General features: G+C 55.9%; 1 protein-coding gene across 6 annotated transcripts; it reads right to left on the bottom strand.

Moving 5' to 3' along the window:
• Nucleotides 1-243: 243 nt before the first annotated feature.
• PPP1R13L (protein phosphatase 1 regulatory subunit 13 like) lies at nucleotides 244-16,935 on the bottom strand. Of its 6 annotated transcripts, XM_072774616.1 has the most exons (14): nucleotides 16,794-16,935; nucleotides 15,819-16,159; nucleotides 10,817-10,893; nucleotides 10,565-10,707; nucleotides 9,664-10,174; nucleotides 9,473-9,571; nucleotides 9,306-9,397; nucleotides 8,572-9,034; nucleotides 7,600-8,054; nucleotides 4,660-4,791; nucleotides 4,426-4,559; nucleotides 4,128-4,294; nucleotides 2,094-2,293; nucleotides 244-874 (listed from the first exon to the last, which is right to left on the bottom strand). In XM_072774616.1, coding segments are annotated over exons 2-14 (2,514 nt in total). In that variant the 5' UTR covers nucleotides 15,821-16,159; nucleotides 16,794-16,935; the 3' UTR covers nucleotides 244-835. The 6 variants fall into 6 exon arrangements, with proteins under 6 accessions (XP_072630717.1, XP_072630723.1, XP_072630708.1 ...); XM_072774622.1 differs by lacking the exon at nucleotides 15,819-16,159 and having other exon boundaries at nucleotides 16,794-16,919; XM_072774607.1 differs by lacking the exon at nucleotides 16,794-16,935 and having other exon boundaries at nucleotides 15,819-16,281.
• Between the last annotated feature and the right edge of the window lie 126 nt (nucleotides 16,936-17,061).

Raw genomic sequence — 17,061 nt, 5'->3', positions numbered from 1 at the left:
GCTGAGCATCTCCCTTCAGCTCAGGTAGTGATCCAGGGGTCCTAGGATCGAGTCCCATATCAGGCTTCCCTCAGGGAGCCTGCTTCTCCCTCTGCCTGTGTCTCTGCCTCTCTCTGTGTCTTTCATGAATAAATAAATAAAATCTTTATATATGTATTAAAAAAAAAAGACTGGTTTGCCAAATGTAGTAATAATGATGAGCACTTATTAAGTCAGATGGGGATCCAAAGACAGGGAAGTCAATTTCTGTGCAAACTACCTTTATTTATAAGGGAAAATGTCCCCCATTTGGTTATAAAACCAGCACTGTGTGAAAGCCCTTGACTGGAGAGAGGTGGGACAGAGGTCCTGGTAGAGGCCAGTGTGTCTCACCCAGCCCTGGAGAGATGGGGGCAGAGGTGACTCCCAGGGAAATCCAGTGGAGGTGATTCATCCCAGGCTCCACTAGGATGGTGCATTGGCTTGTTTTGAGGGGGTGAGAGGGGTTGGCAGTAGGAGTGGGAGGCACTTTGGACGGGATCTGATCTGGCAAATAGAGGTGGTGGAGGTGGTGGTGCTGGTGGTGCTGGTGGTGCTGGTGGTGCTGGTGGTGGGGTCTCTTGCCTCCAATGATTCCCAACCCCAAGGCAATCTCCCATGGCTAAGGCAGTTTCTAAATTTAAGGCTGGGGTTCTCCTTTTCCCCTGGGCTTCCAGGGAAGCAGAGAGCTGGAGGTGAGGACCCCAGCCCTGTTGGGCTGGGAGCCCAAGGAGAGGCAGCAGTTACTGATGAAGAGGTCTGAAGCAAAGGCAGGATGGCTCTATCCTGCCTCCCTTGAAAATGTCCTTCTGTGCAGCTAGACCTTATTCCTCTGAGTCTTCACCCTGGGGAAGAGCTGAGGAAGACAGGATCTTTAGACATGAGGAATGCTCACTCCCTCATCCCACCCCCAAATTTAATGGAGTCACTTAATCCACCCCCAAACAGATGGGCTGTCTCCATCCTCTTCTCCCTTCCTAACAGACTTCTCCAGTAGAATCCCCGGGGGCCCTGTCACCACCAAGCACCAGATGGAGACAGAGTCAGCAGCCCAGTTGATGAGATGGAACTTCTCGGGTCTTCCATACTGCCATGAAAGCAACACCTGCTTCTCCCTACCATCACCATTGTGTTTGGGACCCACCTCCGCCAATCCCCAAATGAAAAGAATCTTCTCCCCTAGAAATATAATGGAATCTTCCTGGTCTCCTCCCTTAACCTAGTAGAACCTCCCTGGATTCTATCATCATTTTAAGAATGGATCCTTCCTCTCCCTGCCTCAGCCCTGTAACAAAAACTTCCTCAGGGCACTGGGGTGGCTCAGTGATTGAGCGTCTGCCATTGGCTCAAGTCATGATCACAGGGTCCTGGGATAGAGTCCCCCCCAGGGAGCCTGCTTCCTCCTCTGCCTGTGTCTCTGCCTGTCTCTCTGTGTGTGTGTCTCACAAATAAATAAATAAAATCTTAAAAAAAAAAAAAGCTCCTCACTACCACACCAGTACTCCACGATTCTTTAACATCCCCCATTACTAAAATGGGATTCTTCATCACTTCCAGTTACTAAAATACACTACATTTTTCCTTACCGCCCCAGTAATATAACTAGGGATGATAAAAATATTTGTTTTTTTTTTTTTTGATAAAAATATTTGATTGAGCATGAACCAATCAAGTAAATAGTAAGGCAGTGAGTTCACCAGGAAGGGGGTTCTCTCCCTAACTGTAAGGGGCTCTCCCCTACATCCCTCATTATTAGAATTAATTTTCCAACGAACAAGGGGTAGTGGAAAGGGAGGTAGGCAGGAGGTTGGGGTGACTGGGTGATGGGCACTGAGGGGGGCACTTGATGGGATGAGCACTGGGTGATATGCTATATGTTGGCAAATTGAACTCCAATAAAAAAATTTTTTTTAAATTAATTTTCCTCATCTCCCCACAAACTTGAATGGATTCTTCTGGCCTACCTTGTCCCCAATATAATGAAAGGGCTGTCCCTCTTGCCCCTCTTTTTCCCAGAATCACTCTTTCCCCCAAATAGCCACAGGAGGCCGGGACAGTATCTCTTCTGGGCTCACCCCGAAGTAGTTACGAGGTACGTAGCCCTCCTGGCCGTGCAGCCCAGCCCACCACCAGTCCGTCTCCTCTGGTCCATCCCTCCGCAGCACTGTGACCGACTCGCCCTCACGGAAGGACAGCTCGTCCCCGAACTCCGCGCTGTAGTCCCAAAGGGCGTACACCACCCCGTTGTGCATCAGCCCCATGCTCTGCTCCACATCTGAAACATAAAAGGGAAGGGATTATGAGCACCGGGTGGAAGGGTGGGGGTGGGGTTCAACACTCAGGTTCACAAGACACACTGAGGACAGGGACATGCCCTGGGATTTGGCAAACCACCCCCGCAGCTGAGGGATGAGCCACCTGCAAAGTTGTGCACCCCTGTCTGGAGAAGGCTGCCTAAGCTGGAGTCAGCTGCCAGGAATGGCAGTCTCGAAAATTTGAGAACGCTCAGGGTGCATCAGACTGGGCCTCCAACCCCCAGAGGCAGGGTCACTGGCCCCCATCCCCTCTTGGAACATCATCAAGTCCCTGTGTCACTCCCAGAGATGCAATCATCTGCGCACTGCACCCCTCACTCCCCAGCAAGCTATAGTTTCCATAGCCTCAACCCCTCTTTCCTTTTTTTTTTTTTTTAAGATTTTATTTATTTATTCATGACAGACAGAGACAGACAGACAGACAGGCAGAGGGAAAAGCAGGTTCCGTGCAGGGAGCCTGACGTGGGACTTGATCCCGAGTCTCCAGGATCACGCCCCCCGGCTGAAGGCTGGCTGAAGGCTGCGCTAAACCGCTGGGCCACCTGGGGCTGCCCTCAACCCCTCTTTCCAACAGTACAGCCCATCTCCCCCTTTCCCAGATGGTGAGTCCACATTGCTTCCCCCTCCCCAAGAGACAGAAATCTCCAAAGAGGATGTAATAACTTCTCTGGAGGGTACAGCCCAACTGCTCCAACACCCCCCTGGCCCCACCCCATAATGTACTGAATGGTACAGTCCACCATGCTTCCCTCTCTCTAGTGGGGCAGTCCACCAGGTTCCAGGGTCCCTGCCTGCCTTGCCAGGTGTGATATCCAACCTCTACTTCACCCTCACATAACTCTCCATGTCCCGGGCAAGCAGAACGGTGTGATCCCCATGTCTCATAGGCTCCACCTACCTGTACAAATGTGCACTGGCCCAACACTGCTCCCCAAAGCCTATAGCCTATTTGGCACCAGTGGTGCAGTCCCTGTCTACCCCTGTTCACCCACAAGCCCCAAGGCTCTCGGCCAGTGTGACTGTCCTGTGGCCATCCAGGCTCACCTCTCAGAAACATTATCCCACCCCCAGGTCCTGGAGCCTGACTTGCTCCAACTGTGTGATGTTCCTTTTTTGTTTTTTTTTTCTGTGGGATGTTCCTAACGTCACCCTATGATACAATCTGCCCACCCACTCCAGGTGTGCAATATAGACGCTCTGCACACTCTCATGGTCCAGGCTACCTACTTCCTCCAATCACCTGGTTAGGTGATATGGCCCCCCTCCTAAGGGAAGCCTCGTGTCTCCCTACAAGTGGAAGAGTCTCCAAGCCCCTCCCCAGAAGCGGTGGCCTGCTCACCCGCCAGCTGTGTGGCACTGTGTCTCCCACAGGTAGCACAGCCCACCTGCGCTGCCCAACTCCAGGTAAATGGTATAGTTGGAGCGTCCAACTCCCCATGCCCAAAGGTGAGAAAGCAGGTGAACAGTGCAATCTCCAAAACCACTCTTCTCCCCAGAGGTTTCCAGTCTGCATGGCACACTGCCCATGTCTCCCCACCACCCCTCAGGTTGGCAGTCTGCTCACCCCACACACCCCGCTTGCACCTGCCAGATGTGAGGCCCGGTCCCCCCCACACCCCGAGGTGGTTCATCCCTCCACCCTTCCTCTGTAATCCTGCCTCTTGATTGGGACAGCCCTCACATCTTCTCTCCTGCGACTGGCAGTCAGCCCCCCTCCCCCCCAGCTGCCAGCTGGGCGGCCCAGTCCCCAAGACCTCCTCCCTACCGCCGAGGCGCCCCTGCGCTGCCTCGCACCTGCCAGGTAAGTGGCGCAGTCAGCGTAACCCTCGCGGTAGGGGTCGCACTTCTCGATGGCGGTGGCTCCGTCACTGAGCGTGGTGGCGAAGATTGCCGCGCCGTGCTGCACCAGCGCCGTGCAGATGGCCGTGTCGTTGCACGATGCCGCGCAGTGCAACGGTGTCCTGGGCGTGGAGGCGTGCGTGAGTGGCCGCGCGGTCGCCAGCGGGTGCCCCCCCCCCCCCGCCCCGGCAGCGCTGTCCCGCCCGCACCCGCGCCCGCACTGCACCCCGCGCGGGTCAGGGTCAGGGCTCACCAGCCGTGGCTGTCGGGGGAGTTGACATTGGCGCCGGCGGCGATGAGGAAGTCCACGATGGGGTAGTTGGCGCCGCAGATGGCGTTGTGCAGGGCGGTGATGCCCTCCTCGTTGGGCTGGCTCGGGTCGTTCATCTGGGCGGGGCGGGGACGCCGAGGCTCAGTCCCCGCGGCAGGGGTCACCTCGCATCACCCCCCACCCCGCGCCGCCTGCCCTGCACTTTGCAGCACTCACCTCCTTCACCGCCTGCTGCACCACGTCCAGCTCCCCGGTCAGCGCCGCATCCAGCAGGAGCACAAGCGGGTTGAGGCGCGCGCGGCGGACCTTGCGGGGGGAGCCCGCCTTCCGCAGCACCGAGCGCATCTCCTGGGGGACAGGGCGGGGGGGGGGGAGGCTTCAGTGACTTAGGGAGACTGTTAATATACCCATTACTTGGAGAGGAAAACAGAGGTTCAGGGACCCCGCAATAGCCGCCCCAGGTCATCCAACTAGCCAGAGGTGGGGCTGGGGCTGCAACGCAAGGAGGTACAGAGCCTGAGTCCAGAGGGGCTTAGGGAAGGGGATGCCTCAGCTCCACAGCTATTGTTCCCTACAATAGTCAGAGAATGGGGTGATCATAGGATCTTGGGCCCTGAGACCTGAAAGGAAGCTGGCAGACCAATGAGTTTATGATGGTGGAAGCCAGATTTCTTTTATAAAACATAAATGCTGGGGCCCCTGGGTGGCTCAGTGATTGAGCATCTGCCTTTGGCTGGGGTCATGATCCAAGGGTCCTGGGACGGAGCCCCACATCAGGCTCCCCAAAGGGACCCTTCTGTGTGTGTGTCTCTCATGAATAAATAAAATCTTTGAAAGAAAAAATGCTATGAAGCACACCCAACAAAATGTTGCCCAGTGTTAATTCCAGATGTTTGGGATGAGAATATTTAGCCTATCATTTCCCGTGCTTTCGTATTTTTGATGTTCATGGGTCCTCCTACAAGATTCATTTCTTCTGAGCATGTCGGATTTGTGATTCTGGTCTTTGATGTCGATGACTTAAAGATCCTGGAATTTGGAGATCCCAAGAGCCACTGATTTCAAAATTCTCTGAGGTTCAGCTATTTCAAATCTCCAATATGTTGTGAGTCCAGAAATGCTAAGTTATGCCACGTCAAATTGCTGAAGACCCAAGACATTGCATTCCCAAGATTCTATGATTGGGAACCTTAACGTTTTATGGTTAGAATTTCATTCCAACAGATTGAAAGGAGATACTCAAAATGTTAATCATGGTTCTGAATGCTGTGATTTTGGCCTCTTCGTTTTTTCATCTATGTCTTCCTAGTTACTATGGTGTTTATGTATTTTCTAGTGAAAAATGTTCACTTACAATATAATTCTGGGGGTACCTAGCTGGCTCACTTGGCACAGCATGAGACTCTTGATCTTGGGGCTGTGAGTTTGAGCTCCATGATGGGTGTGGAGAGATTACTCAAAAGAATAAAATCAAAAAAAAAAAAAAAAGAATAAAATCATTTTTGGGCAGCCCTGGTGGCGTAGCGGTTTAGTGCTGCCTGCAGCCCAAGGTGTGATCCTGGAGACCCGGGATCGAGTTCCATGTCGGGCTCCCTGCATGGAGCCTGCTTCTCCCTCTGCCTGTGTTTCTGCCTCTCTCTCTGTGTCTCTCATGAATAAATAAGTAAAATATTTTTAAAAAATAAAATAAAATTCTATAACATATTAGTGCACTAATCTGTGATTTTTCTGACTCAAATGAGAAGAGTCTTTAATTTTCAGTTTTGGTGACTTCACAAATCAGTTAATAATCAGGGTCTGTGTTACTGACTTTTAAATTCTAAGATCCTGTTCTTTGAACCTTCTGCGCTCTAGGATTCTGAAGCTTCACTGTTCTGAGACTGATAACAGGATTTAATTCTTGAATTCTGTGAGTTTTCAAGTTTCTTTACGGCCAGGACTTTGTGATTTTATAAGGTGATTTTCATTCTTCTGTTCTTGATTTCAAGATCCTGAATCTCAACATCTCCTGGCTCCATTCTCCTATTAGGAAGGTTTGGAAATAGGTGTATTAGGGTGTCTACCCAGCCCCTGCTTCTTCTCTGGGCATCGTTCCCCTCTCTCTGTCCATCTACCTGGAGAGAACAGGACTGTTCCATGTGACACCACCCACCCTAAGCCAAGATGCAGGGACTGGAGCAAGTTTAGCAGAAGACCATCCCCAGGTCAAATGCTAACAATAATCACAGTGGTTAACAGGTGCCAGGCACTGTTCTAAGCACTATATTCATATACGTAATGCTCATAGCAACCCTATGGTTGTTCTCATCCCCATTTTACAGATGAAGAAACTGAGGCCCAGAGAGGCAAGATATCTTGGGCAAGGCTGCATAGCTGATAACTCCTATGGACCTGGGATTTGAACCAGGCAGCCTAGCTCTGCAGCTGGAACCCTTAAAAAAAAAAAAAAAAAAAAAAGATTATTTATTTATTCATGAGAGACACAGAGAGAGAAAGAGGCAGAGACACAGGCAGAGGGAGAAGTAGGCTCCACACAGGGAACTCAATGTGGGACTCGATCCCAGGTCTCCAGGATCACGCCCCAGACTGAAGGTAGCGCTAAACTGCTGGGCCACCAGGACTGTCCTGCAGCTGGTACCCTTAATCACAACACCCACAGCCTCAGAGACCAGAGACTTGCTCTCGCAAGTCTAGCAATGGCTAGATGGGCCATTTCTAGCCATAGCACCGGCTTGCTGGGGTCAGAGGAGAAAGCACAGATCCCCAGAGAAGGCAGACAAAAGAGACCATGCAGCAGCTGGGGAGATAAATGGTGACTGTCTTGATTCAGGCAGGTTTTTCGGGTCCTGGAATAAACCCACTGACACACTCATTTCCAGGTTGTAATACTCAAAGATTCCTGAAGATCGGATACCCTTGGGGGCAGCAGAGAAAGTCTCTGTGTTGCCAAGACTTCTGAATGCCTCTCCATAGACATTTCCCCTGTCTTTAGAACACAGGCAACCCCTTAAGACTACATTTTCCAGCCTCCCTTGCAGCTGGGTTCCTGACCAAATGGAAGATGTGATGTGTGCAATTTCCAGGTTTGGTCCTAAAAGGGAAGGGGCACTTCCATGCCCTAACTACTATACCCGGGTGTCCTTGTGTATTACTCACCATGCTCTGCAGCTGCTCTGGTGGGCTGATCTGGGGCAGGGCCGGGGGTGGTATGGGAGCTGGTGGGGCAGGAGCAGGGGGCCCTGCCCTAGCCTCAGATCCTTCACTGATGGAGGACAGTTCGGGCTCAGGCCCCCCAGGCCCACTGTGACGATGGAAGAGGCGGCTGATGATCTGCTGGTATTGCTTCTTGTGGGTGGGGGGCAGGGCTACGGCTGGGCTCTGCTCCATGGAGCCCCTGCGTTTGAGGGGCCGCGGTATCTCTGCCAGCACCCGTGCCACCTCCTCCAGCTCGGGCACCGACTGTGCCTCGGGTGGCAGTGCTGGCTGCAGCCTTGTGGGGCTGAGGGGTCGAGTCACAGCACCTTCATCTGCATCACCAGCCTCCAGCACCGGTGTCAGCAGCCCCTCCAGCTCCGGCTCCGGCTCCAGCTCAGGGGGAGGTTTGGGGGGACCTAGAAGGAACAAGAAGCTCACCAGAGAATGGGTCCCTGTGAGAACCCCAAGATTCCCTTCTCTAAGTCCACAACTTCCAAGACCTGGAGTCGGCATCTTATTTGCCTTGTGCTAGTTTTATGCACATAAACATATTAATAATTATTCTAATTCATATAAGAGCTACTGAGATCTTCCTATGCATCAGGCCCTATTTTAATGACTTTATATGGATTAAATAATCTAATACCATATTTCAATAAGGTGGTATTAGATTTTTTACACTCAAGGATATTGAGGTCCAGAGAGGTTAAGTGACTTGCCCAAGGTCACACAGCATGGAGCTAGGCAGTCTGTGCTTAACCACCATGCTATCCCTAGCTCCTAAGCAAATTCCCAAGCTCCTCTAGCTCAGCTCTCTGTAGGGACAGTGTCTGAAAACAGGTGTCTGGCTGTGCTGGCTCACCCAGCTGTTCTGGTCCCCAGCCATTTGTCCTCCCTCTAACCAGCCCTCAGGGCCCCCCACTGCTGACTCACCTTCGCTCACAGGGGGCCAAGTCTGTGGGGGAGACTGGGGGGCTGGGGCAGGCGGTTGAGTCTGGGGCTGTGGCTGGGGCTGGGGTGGAAGCTGGGGCTGGGGCTGGGGGGGTGCCTGGGGCTGGGGAGGTGCCTGGGGCTGGGGAGGCAGCTTAGGTGGGGGTGCTCGGGAGAAGATGGGGGAGCCAGGGAGCATGGCCCTGCTGGCCCCGTGCTCCCAGAAGGCATTCTGCAGCTTGAATATCATGCTGAGGGGAAGGGGGCGCTGGCGCGGGGCACCCCGGGGCTGGGGGCTGGAAGGGGGCATGGGGATGCGGCTAACGGGCTGCCAGCTGCGGGGCAAAGTGCCTGATGGCCCCGTGGAGCCCAGTGATCTGCGGTAGCTGCCCACATCAGAACGCCTGTCGTTGGCCAGAGGAGAGACCTTGTAGTTGCGGGGCAGAGTGGCGCTGGTGAGGTTGTCCTGGGGTTCAAAGAGAAAGAGAATAAAAAGGGTTCAGGTGGGAGGAAGTGAGGGGGAGGGCATGATAAAGGAGGAAGGAGGTAAGGACAGGGGTCAGAAGGGAGAGAAGGTGAAGGAAGCCAGAGGGAATGCGGGAAAGAGAGTCAGGGACACGGCGGCAATCCAGGATACAGAAAGAAGAGCTTGGGGTGGATGGAGACTGGGGGTGCAGCCGGGAGCAGGAGATGGTCCTGACGGCACTCCACTGGCCCCCTCCCCAGCCGCCCCTCACCTTGCTGGTGGCCCCCAGCCCATCCAGGCTGCTCTCTCTCCAGGGCAGCAGCTGCAGGCCTGGCGAAGCAGGCCGCGAGAAGACGTCCAGGCCTGCAAGGCGGGAATCATTAGGGTCTGGGGGCTGCCTCTCCGGCTCCCCCACTCCTCTGGCCTCCCAGCGCTCACGTTCGTAGCTCGCCGTGTGCGAAGGTTTCTTCTCGTACGCCACGTCCAGGTCAGACTCATTCCAGGCTTTGGGGGGCCGCCGGCGCAGCGTTAAGTCGTCTAGGGAGAGGTGGCAGATCGGGATATAGGGGGACGCTGGTCCCAGGCCGGCTCCCTCCCACGCCTCCCCAAAATTAGGCCCCCGCGTTCACCTTGAGCGCGCAGAGGCGGGGCGAAAGCGCTGCCGCCCGCGCCCAGTAGGGGGCCCCCGAAGGCCACGGGCGCGTCGTAGGCGGAGGTCTGGGGGCGTGGCGAGGGCCCGCGCTCGGGGAAGAAGGCCTGGGGCCCCTCGGCCAGGGGGCTGCCGCGCGGGGAAGCGGCGCGGCCCAGGAAGTCGAAGGGCGTGGGGGGGCCCTGCTGGCGGAGCGGGCCGGGCCCGGGCCGCGGGGAGGGCGCACGGCCGAGGGGGCTCCCTGCGCCATCGAAGGCGCGGGGCCGGGGCGAGGGCGCGCGCTCCAGGCTGCCGTAGGCATCCGGCTGCAGGTAGAGCGGGGTGCGCGGTGACGAGGGCCGGCCTTTCGGGGACAGCGGGCTGTAGGGGTGCAAAGCCGGCGCGCTCTCGGAGCGTCCGAACGAGGTGTCTGCACCGTCGGTGGCCGCCTTCCGGGGAGACCCGCGGCTGCTGAAGGGCTCGGGGACAGGGCTGGAGCTGTACCGGGACACCTGTGGGGAGGCCGGGACATTGAAGGGTCAAAGGAGACATTAGTAGAGGGGTGAGCAGATCAAAAGAGGTCTTTGAAAATTAACCTGGGGATTGGGACCGGGGCTGGAGATTCAGGCGGCACGGGGAGCCCTGGTGAGGGGTCCTGGTGAGAGAGCCCTGAAATCGGGGCTGAGGCTGGCCCATACAGCGCCTTCCTGCCTCTTAGAAAAAGTCTTTTCCTTCCAAGGGTCCTGTTAGATTTCCATGTAGACCACTGGCTGTGGTCACTGGCTCCCTCTTTCAAGCGCCCTTTAAATAGCTCACGGCCGTATAACCCTATGGGACAGAACGTCAGGCAGAAAGAAGCTGGCTCTGGGGGCCAAGGTGGGGCCCAAGGCGAGTGGGCTCACCCTCGTAGGGGCTCCAGCCTGCGAGCCCGGAGGCGTCGGCGAGTCTGACCACAGCGACTCCAACTGTTTGGTCAGTTCGTCCACCTTGGCCGCCGCCGTGTCCAGCTCCATCTGCTTCAGGTCCATGTGCTTCATGGCCAGAGCTGGGCAAGAGGGAGTAGCGGTGAGGACGGCGGGGGGCCTCCAGGCAGCGCCCCGCCTCTACCCTGGAGGGCCCCTCCGGGGCAAGCCCCGCCCCCTACCCCAGCTCACACTGGAAGTTCAGGTCCAGAAGGTCCCGGGTGCTCTGGAATGCCTCGCTGTCCATGGTGCCGGCCGAAGCGGGGCGCCTGCGGGGGCATGGGTGGGGGGACCTTCTCAGACCCCGCCCGCTGGGAACCAGAGACCGAGCCTTTACTTTCCTGGTTCCTTCCACTGGAAGCGCTATGCCCCTCCACTTCCCGGGCCGGAAAATGCCAACTCCTTCAAATCCTCCTGCATGGCCCTGGACAATTCCTTCTCTTTACGTGGCTCCTTGCTCATCTTTCTAGATCGGTCCTAATAAGACTTAAATCACTCTTTTGACAATTATCCACTGATTACCTACTGTGTGCCAGGTATTTTGGGGAACAAAGGATACAAAATAACTATCAATTACTGAGTGCCTACTACGGACCAGGAGACAGTGTGTTAGATCCTAGGGATATCATTTGTTTATTTATGCTAGGGATATTTTTAAAAATAATAATTGTGCTGCCTACCGTGTACCTGTGATAGTTGCTTGAGGCCATAAAGAAATCAAATAATGACTATTAACTGAGTGGCCACTGTCTCCTAGAGTTGTGCCGAGTGCTTGCACCCAACATTCCATTTGGTGGCCAAAATCACAGTGGCAGGCAAAAACGTGAGCCTCAGAACTGTTTGTTCAAGATCACCCTGTAAGGAGTCAGCAGTACTAGGTTTCACACCTGAATCTAACTTGTTAGTCTGGGTCGCCTCCACCAGATTGGAAGAGTCCCAGAAGGCAGGGACCACTCAGCTTCCTCTCCCCGGAGCCGACCTTATTCATGGGACCCAGTGTTAACAGAAAGAGGAGGGAAGTAGCTAGGGGCTGCTGGGCCACTGTGGTCACTGGCTAAGTGGGAAGGAGCCAGGCCACAAGGAACCAGTCAAGCCAGCACCATCCCCATCCCCATGGTAGCCACCACGCCCAGGTGGCTTTGCACCTCCCCAGGCTGCACCAACTGCTTAGCTTTGGAGGTGCAGGCGTGGGCAGCAGGGCGGGCTGGGGCATGCTGATTCTGGCCTCTGTCTGGGAAGCCTCAGAACAGAACCTGTTGGGGCTGGTTGGGAGCATGTGACCTTGGGCAACAAGTCCCATCCACTCCTAGGACCTCAGTTTCCCCAACAGTGAAAGGAGGAGGCAAATCAGCTATTCTAAGAGGCCTCTTCAATCTCTCAGAATCTAGAGGCCTAGATTCTGAAATTGTAAGGACCTTGAGGGTGTAATTAAAACTTTACAAAGCCTAAAACTCTCAGCTTGAGAGTCTCTTGTCCAAAAGTTCTAAGTCCTAGAGTCTATCTTTGGAACATTCTAGAATTCTCCAGTTTTGTTAGTTTAGATTTCTCCATCTTCTTGCACCATGTTTTTCTATCTATCCCAAGCTCCGTTGTCCTACAAGTCTAGTTGAATGCATGGGTAGTGGAGCGGGTAAGATCACAAGTAAGGAGATAGACTTCCAGGGTTCACATCTGGTGGCACCACTATGACCCAGACAAGAGTGCCTCTTGATCTGTAAAATGAAGATATATAGGAGTTCACTAGGAGGACTATAGTGAAGATCCAACTGGCTGGGCGATGCAAGAAGAATTAAGGTTCTGAGAATTCAGGCCTGAGAAAGTAGAGATTACAGGAATCAGAACTCGGGGCTCTTAGAACTTCAGATATAAGGACCAATAGAAAAAAAAAAAAAAGGACCAATAGAGGTACAGGGTGGCTCAGTTGGTTACGTGGCCACCTTTGGCTCAGGTCATGATCCTGGGGTCCTGATATTAAATCCTGGTTCTGACTCCCTGCTCAGCAGGAGAGTCTGCTTCTCCCTTTGCCCCTGCTCCTGTGCTCTCTCTCTCTCTTGCTCACTCGCTCTCTCTCTCTCTTAAATAAATAAAATCTTAAAAGAAAAGAACCTCAGATCCACAAGAAACTCTGTTAAAATATAATAACGAACAATTCTATGCAGCCTCCAGTGCCAGCATCCTGGCAACGAGATGTTCTTTGGGGGGATTTCAGGATTCCCAAATTTCTAAGCCTCTCCTATCCCATGCTGACATCCTCTGGCTCTAAGGAAATGCCAAGGCTGGGCGTGGGGCCCTCCCAGGGCCGGTGCGGGCAGAGGGGTTGTCGGGGCCACCAGGGGGCGCTCCGGGTCACGGCCCGACCCCAGTGGGGCGGGCGGACCGCGCCTGAGCTCAGACCCTGGGAATGCGCTGCGGGCCCGGGCAGGTGCCTCACCTCCCGCGGCAGGGGAGCGGGGAGCGGGGGCCGGGCGGGGCACCAGGGCGGCGCGGGCCGCGCCCTCTGTTCCCAGGCCCCTGCCGTCCACTTCCAGCTCCCCGCTCCCCCTCCGGAGGGCTCTAGTCCACCACTGGGTACCCTCTAACCCCAGCTCCCACTCCTCCCCTTTCTCTCCACCCCTAACGCTCGTTCCCGGGGACTCGTGCACGCGGCCAGGCCAAGCACGTTCTTGGGGGTTAAGGATCCCGGGGGGCTTCCTGGAGGAATCATCCTCAGTGGGAACTGGGACAGAGCGCCAGGCTAGGCTGGGAATACCCTGGTTAGAATCCTACATTTCTGTCCCGACACACTGACGCTGGAAGAGACCCCACCCTTTCTGGGACCTGGTTTTCCCCTCTGCCGACGACTGTGGAACAGGCTAGGGCCTTCCCCTAAGTCTCTACCCTGGGCTAGTTATATAGCTTCTCCATGCCTCAGTTTCCTCGTGTGTATAAAGGGGAAATTAATACCTTCACCTCCAAAGGGTGTGAGGTTTGAGTGACATAATTTCTGTACAGTGTTGGGAACGATGCGGGGCACCAAATAAAGTTCACACATACTGGATTCTTAATTCCGGACCTTCCCCGGCTGTTCATTAAGATAACAGGATCTGACACAGCGAGGGCTCAAGACCCGGAGTAATACCCCCACCCCCACCCCAAGAGCCCTTTCAGCTCTTTCTGAGAGTCTAAAAGCCATGGGTTTTGACCTCTGGAGTCTCAACTTCCTAAGCCCTAAGTTCTTCCTGTACATTAGTGAGCTCTGGCTAGTGGTCATCCCCAAAAATTCAGGCAGAGGGGCATGGGGTGCCTTGGAAGATTCCAGAGAGAAGGTGGCAAAAGCCCAGGGTGTAGGTGTAGGGTGTAGACCTCTGTAGACAGTGGGAACCACCCCATCTACCTACCAGTGCTGAGCCCGGCCCGCTGTGAGCTCTGTCTTGGCAGCCACGGCTGGTTATTATTTTTAATTTCATCTCAGGCTATCACCGAATGCCCTTCAAGCCCAGACACTAGGAAGTTCTTCCCTCTCTCATCAGAACCCTCTGCCTCCTCCACGGCCCTGTTCCATCCCCTCACATGACACAGGGGGGTGGAGAGAAGGGGAGACAGAGGGAGGTGCTGGTCCCTGCCCTCCCCCAGCTTCAAGGACGGACACACACCTCCAGAATTAGCCTCTATCCCTCGCTTATCTCCCACACTACCTCAGGTCAGACAGATGGGGGTGGAGGTGACATTTCTCACCTCAGGGTCAGGGCAAGGAGCCCTAGAAGGGAGAAGGTTAGTCAGAAAATCTGGTGGGAATGGATGGAATCCCGTCCCCCGACAGCTGCAGAAGGAAGAGGAAGCCAAACTCTTAACAACTCTGCTATCTGAGAGGGTCACAGAAGATAGGAGCCAAACTCTAATCAACTCTACCTGTGTGACCTCTTAGCCTCAGTTTACCCCCATGCCCCTCTCTGCGTGATGGCTGTGTAGCGCCCAGCCATGCAAGCCTCCCAGAATCCAATCCCACCTTCTGGAATTCTGCCCTGGGTTCTAGAACCCCCTGTGCAAACCCCAAATATTTCCCACCTCCACCGGGTAATGGGACAACCCCGCCCCCACCAGGGGGCGCCCTGGGGTGGCGGTCCCTCCTCTGGTTAGGCAGGTCTGACGCCCGGGTTAATGATATGTTGGGGATCTCGCAGGCGCACACAGGTTGGAGAGTTGCCCCGGTCCCCCCCCCCCACACCCCTACCGCCGGCCCTCACCCCAGGGCCGGAAAGTGTAGGGAGCGCCGGAACCCAGCCTCCAGAGGGACCCCGGGGCCTCGTCCTGCTGCATCTCAGGGACCCGAATTCCACTATCCCCATCCCACGCCTAATTCTGCCTCGAGATAGAGGCTCGGTGGAGAAGACAGCTGGAGGGCGGCACACCCTTTCCAGAGACCCACCAGCCCGAGTCTTGTCATTTCTGCCCGGGACTCAGGGATCCGATACCCCCATTCTACTCAAAGACTCGGGCTTCTGGGAGCGCCCAATTGGTGGGACCCAGGAGTCCCAGGTCCAGCGTGTCCCCGGGACCACGGGTCCGAGCCCTCCATCCCAAGAACGCTGGCATCGGAGTCCCCTTTCCTTTTGCCTAGTAAATCTGAGTTCTTTCCTCCGAAGGAAAGAACTCATCTGCGCACCCCCAATTCCGCCCTGGGACTGGGCGTCCCTGTCCCTTCCCAGTCCTCCCAGGGACGAGATGTCGGCCTCCTCCAGAGCCGCTGGACCCCAGGGGGGCGGGTGGAACTCACGGATCCGGGGCAGATCCTGGCACCGGGGGGACTTCCTCCGGCTCAGGCTCCGGCTGCGGGGAGCCGAGGACGGGGCGGGGCAGGCGCCGGGAACAGGTTAGACGACGTGACTCCGGCAGGAGGGAGGCGGGTCCCAGCGGGGAGGGGGAGTAGGGGTCGCCTCGAGCACCTTGGGACTTGTAGTCCTGGAGGGGCAGTACGCAGCCTGAGACGTTCCCACTGGGAATCACTCAGAGTCCATTTCACAGACAGAAAAGGCGAGGTCCGGAAGCCGAGGGCGACCTGACTCCGTGGATAGAATCCAGACTTTAATCTCGCCGTGACAGCGGGAGACAGACTCCCGAGTCCCTGCCCGACCCCTCCAGGCTTCGTTTCCCCCTTCTAGAAAGATTTGGACGCCACCAAAGGAGTAAAAAGGTTAGAGGTTGGGAAGGGACTCACATGCCTCGCCCGTAAGGCGAGAAGAGAGACTCGCTAAATCAGTATTTGCTCGAGTCTCCGAGCCTCGATCTCCCCGTCGGTGAAAAGGATGGTTGGATCTTTACAGATTTTCCCAGCTACCGAGTCCCGAGTTGTAGGCTGGGACTACAATCCCCAGCAGCTTCCGCGACGGACATCGGGCGTCTCCCTTCCTCCAGTCGCCTGGGAATTGTAGTTCCGTGCCCGCAGGGGCGGCGCCCTGGAGTCTCGCCCACGCTGGGGGGACTGCCCGGTGATCCCCGGCGGAGGGAACGCGTCCCCTTCCCCCGATCCTCCTTCCGCTCTGGGGAGCTGCTCACACCCTGGGAAAAGGGGACGCCCCGATTCTCGAACAGGATCCGAAATCACGGCAGAGGAGGCGGGCAGTGGCGCTGACACACGCGCCAGGAATGCAGTCGGGTCACCCTGTCTAGCCGCGGTCCCCCGGCTCCGCCCGCCGCCGCGAGCTGTGCGGTCTCCGTGGAAAGGGGCGTGGACGCGACCCCCAAGTCTGCATCCACGTGCCGCTGTTTACACGCGCCCCCCCTAGACCCCTCCCCCCGGGGAGAAAGGGCACTGATTGAACTTTCCACTCCCTCTCCCATCCTCAAAACCTTCGGAAAAGTCCCCCACGCACTAGACTAAGTCCTCGGGGGCGTCTATCGGTCTCACTCGGTCCACAAACCCCACCCCATAGCCCGCCCCGCCCCACGCGTGTTTAGCTCCGGAGCCTGGAGGCCCCGCCCCGTGGCCCACAGGCTCCTCCCTCTGCGTTTCCCGCTCCCAAGGAGTTCACAAGCCCCGCCCCTAGCTGGTATTTCACGCCCTCCGGAGGAACGACCCAGTTTCTCCGTTTTCCCACCTGTCCCACTCAAGTTCCGAATTTCCCAGGCATCCAGGCCGCCCAAGAAGGGATTGTAACACTGAAAGCACGGCCCTGCCTACCTCGACTCTTACCTGTCTCTTTAAGAATCTCAGACCAATCGAGCTTCCTGTCTCTTTAAGAGTTAGGAGCTACCAATGTGGCTGCCCCTTTAAGGCGACGGTGGAGCCAATGATGGCTGAGACGGGGGGGACGCCCGCCGGGACCCGGTGAGGCTCTGACTCCCGCCCAGCAGCCAGTCAGTTGCTCTGGGGAGCAGGTTTTCGGAGAAAGACTTCTTCCTCGGCTGTCTGCTCGGCACAAACGGAGATTCCCCCAGTTGTGCTCGCAGAGCGCGCGGGC

Source organism: Canis lupus, chromosome 1, assembly GCF_048164855.1.
Source record: "Canis lupus baileyi chromosome 1, mCanLup2.hap1, whole genome shotgun sequence".
Taxonomy (NCBI): domain Eukaryota; kingdom Metazoa; phylum Chordata; class Mammalia; order Carnivora; family Canidae; genus Canis; species Canis lupus.
This window is presented reverse-complemented; position numbering and strand designations above follow the sequence as displayed.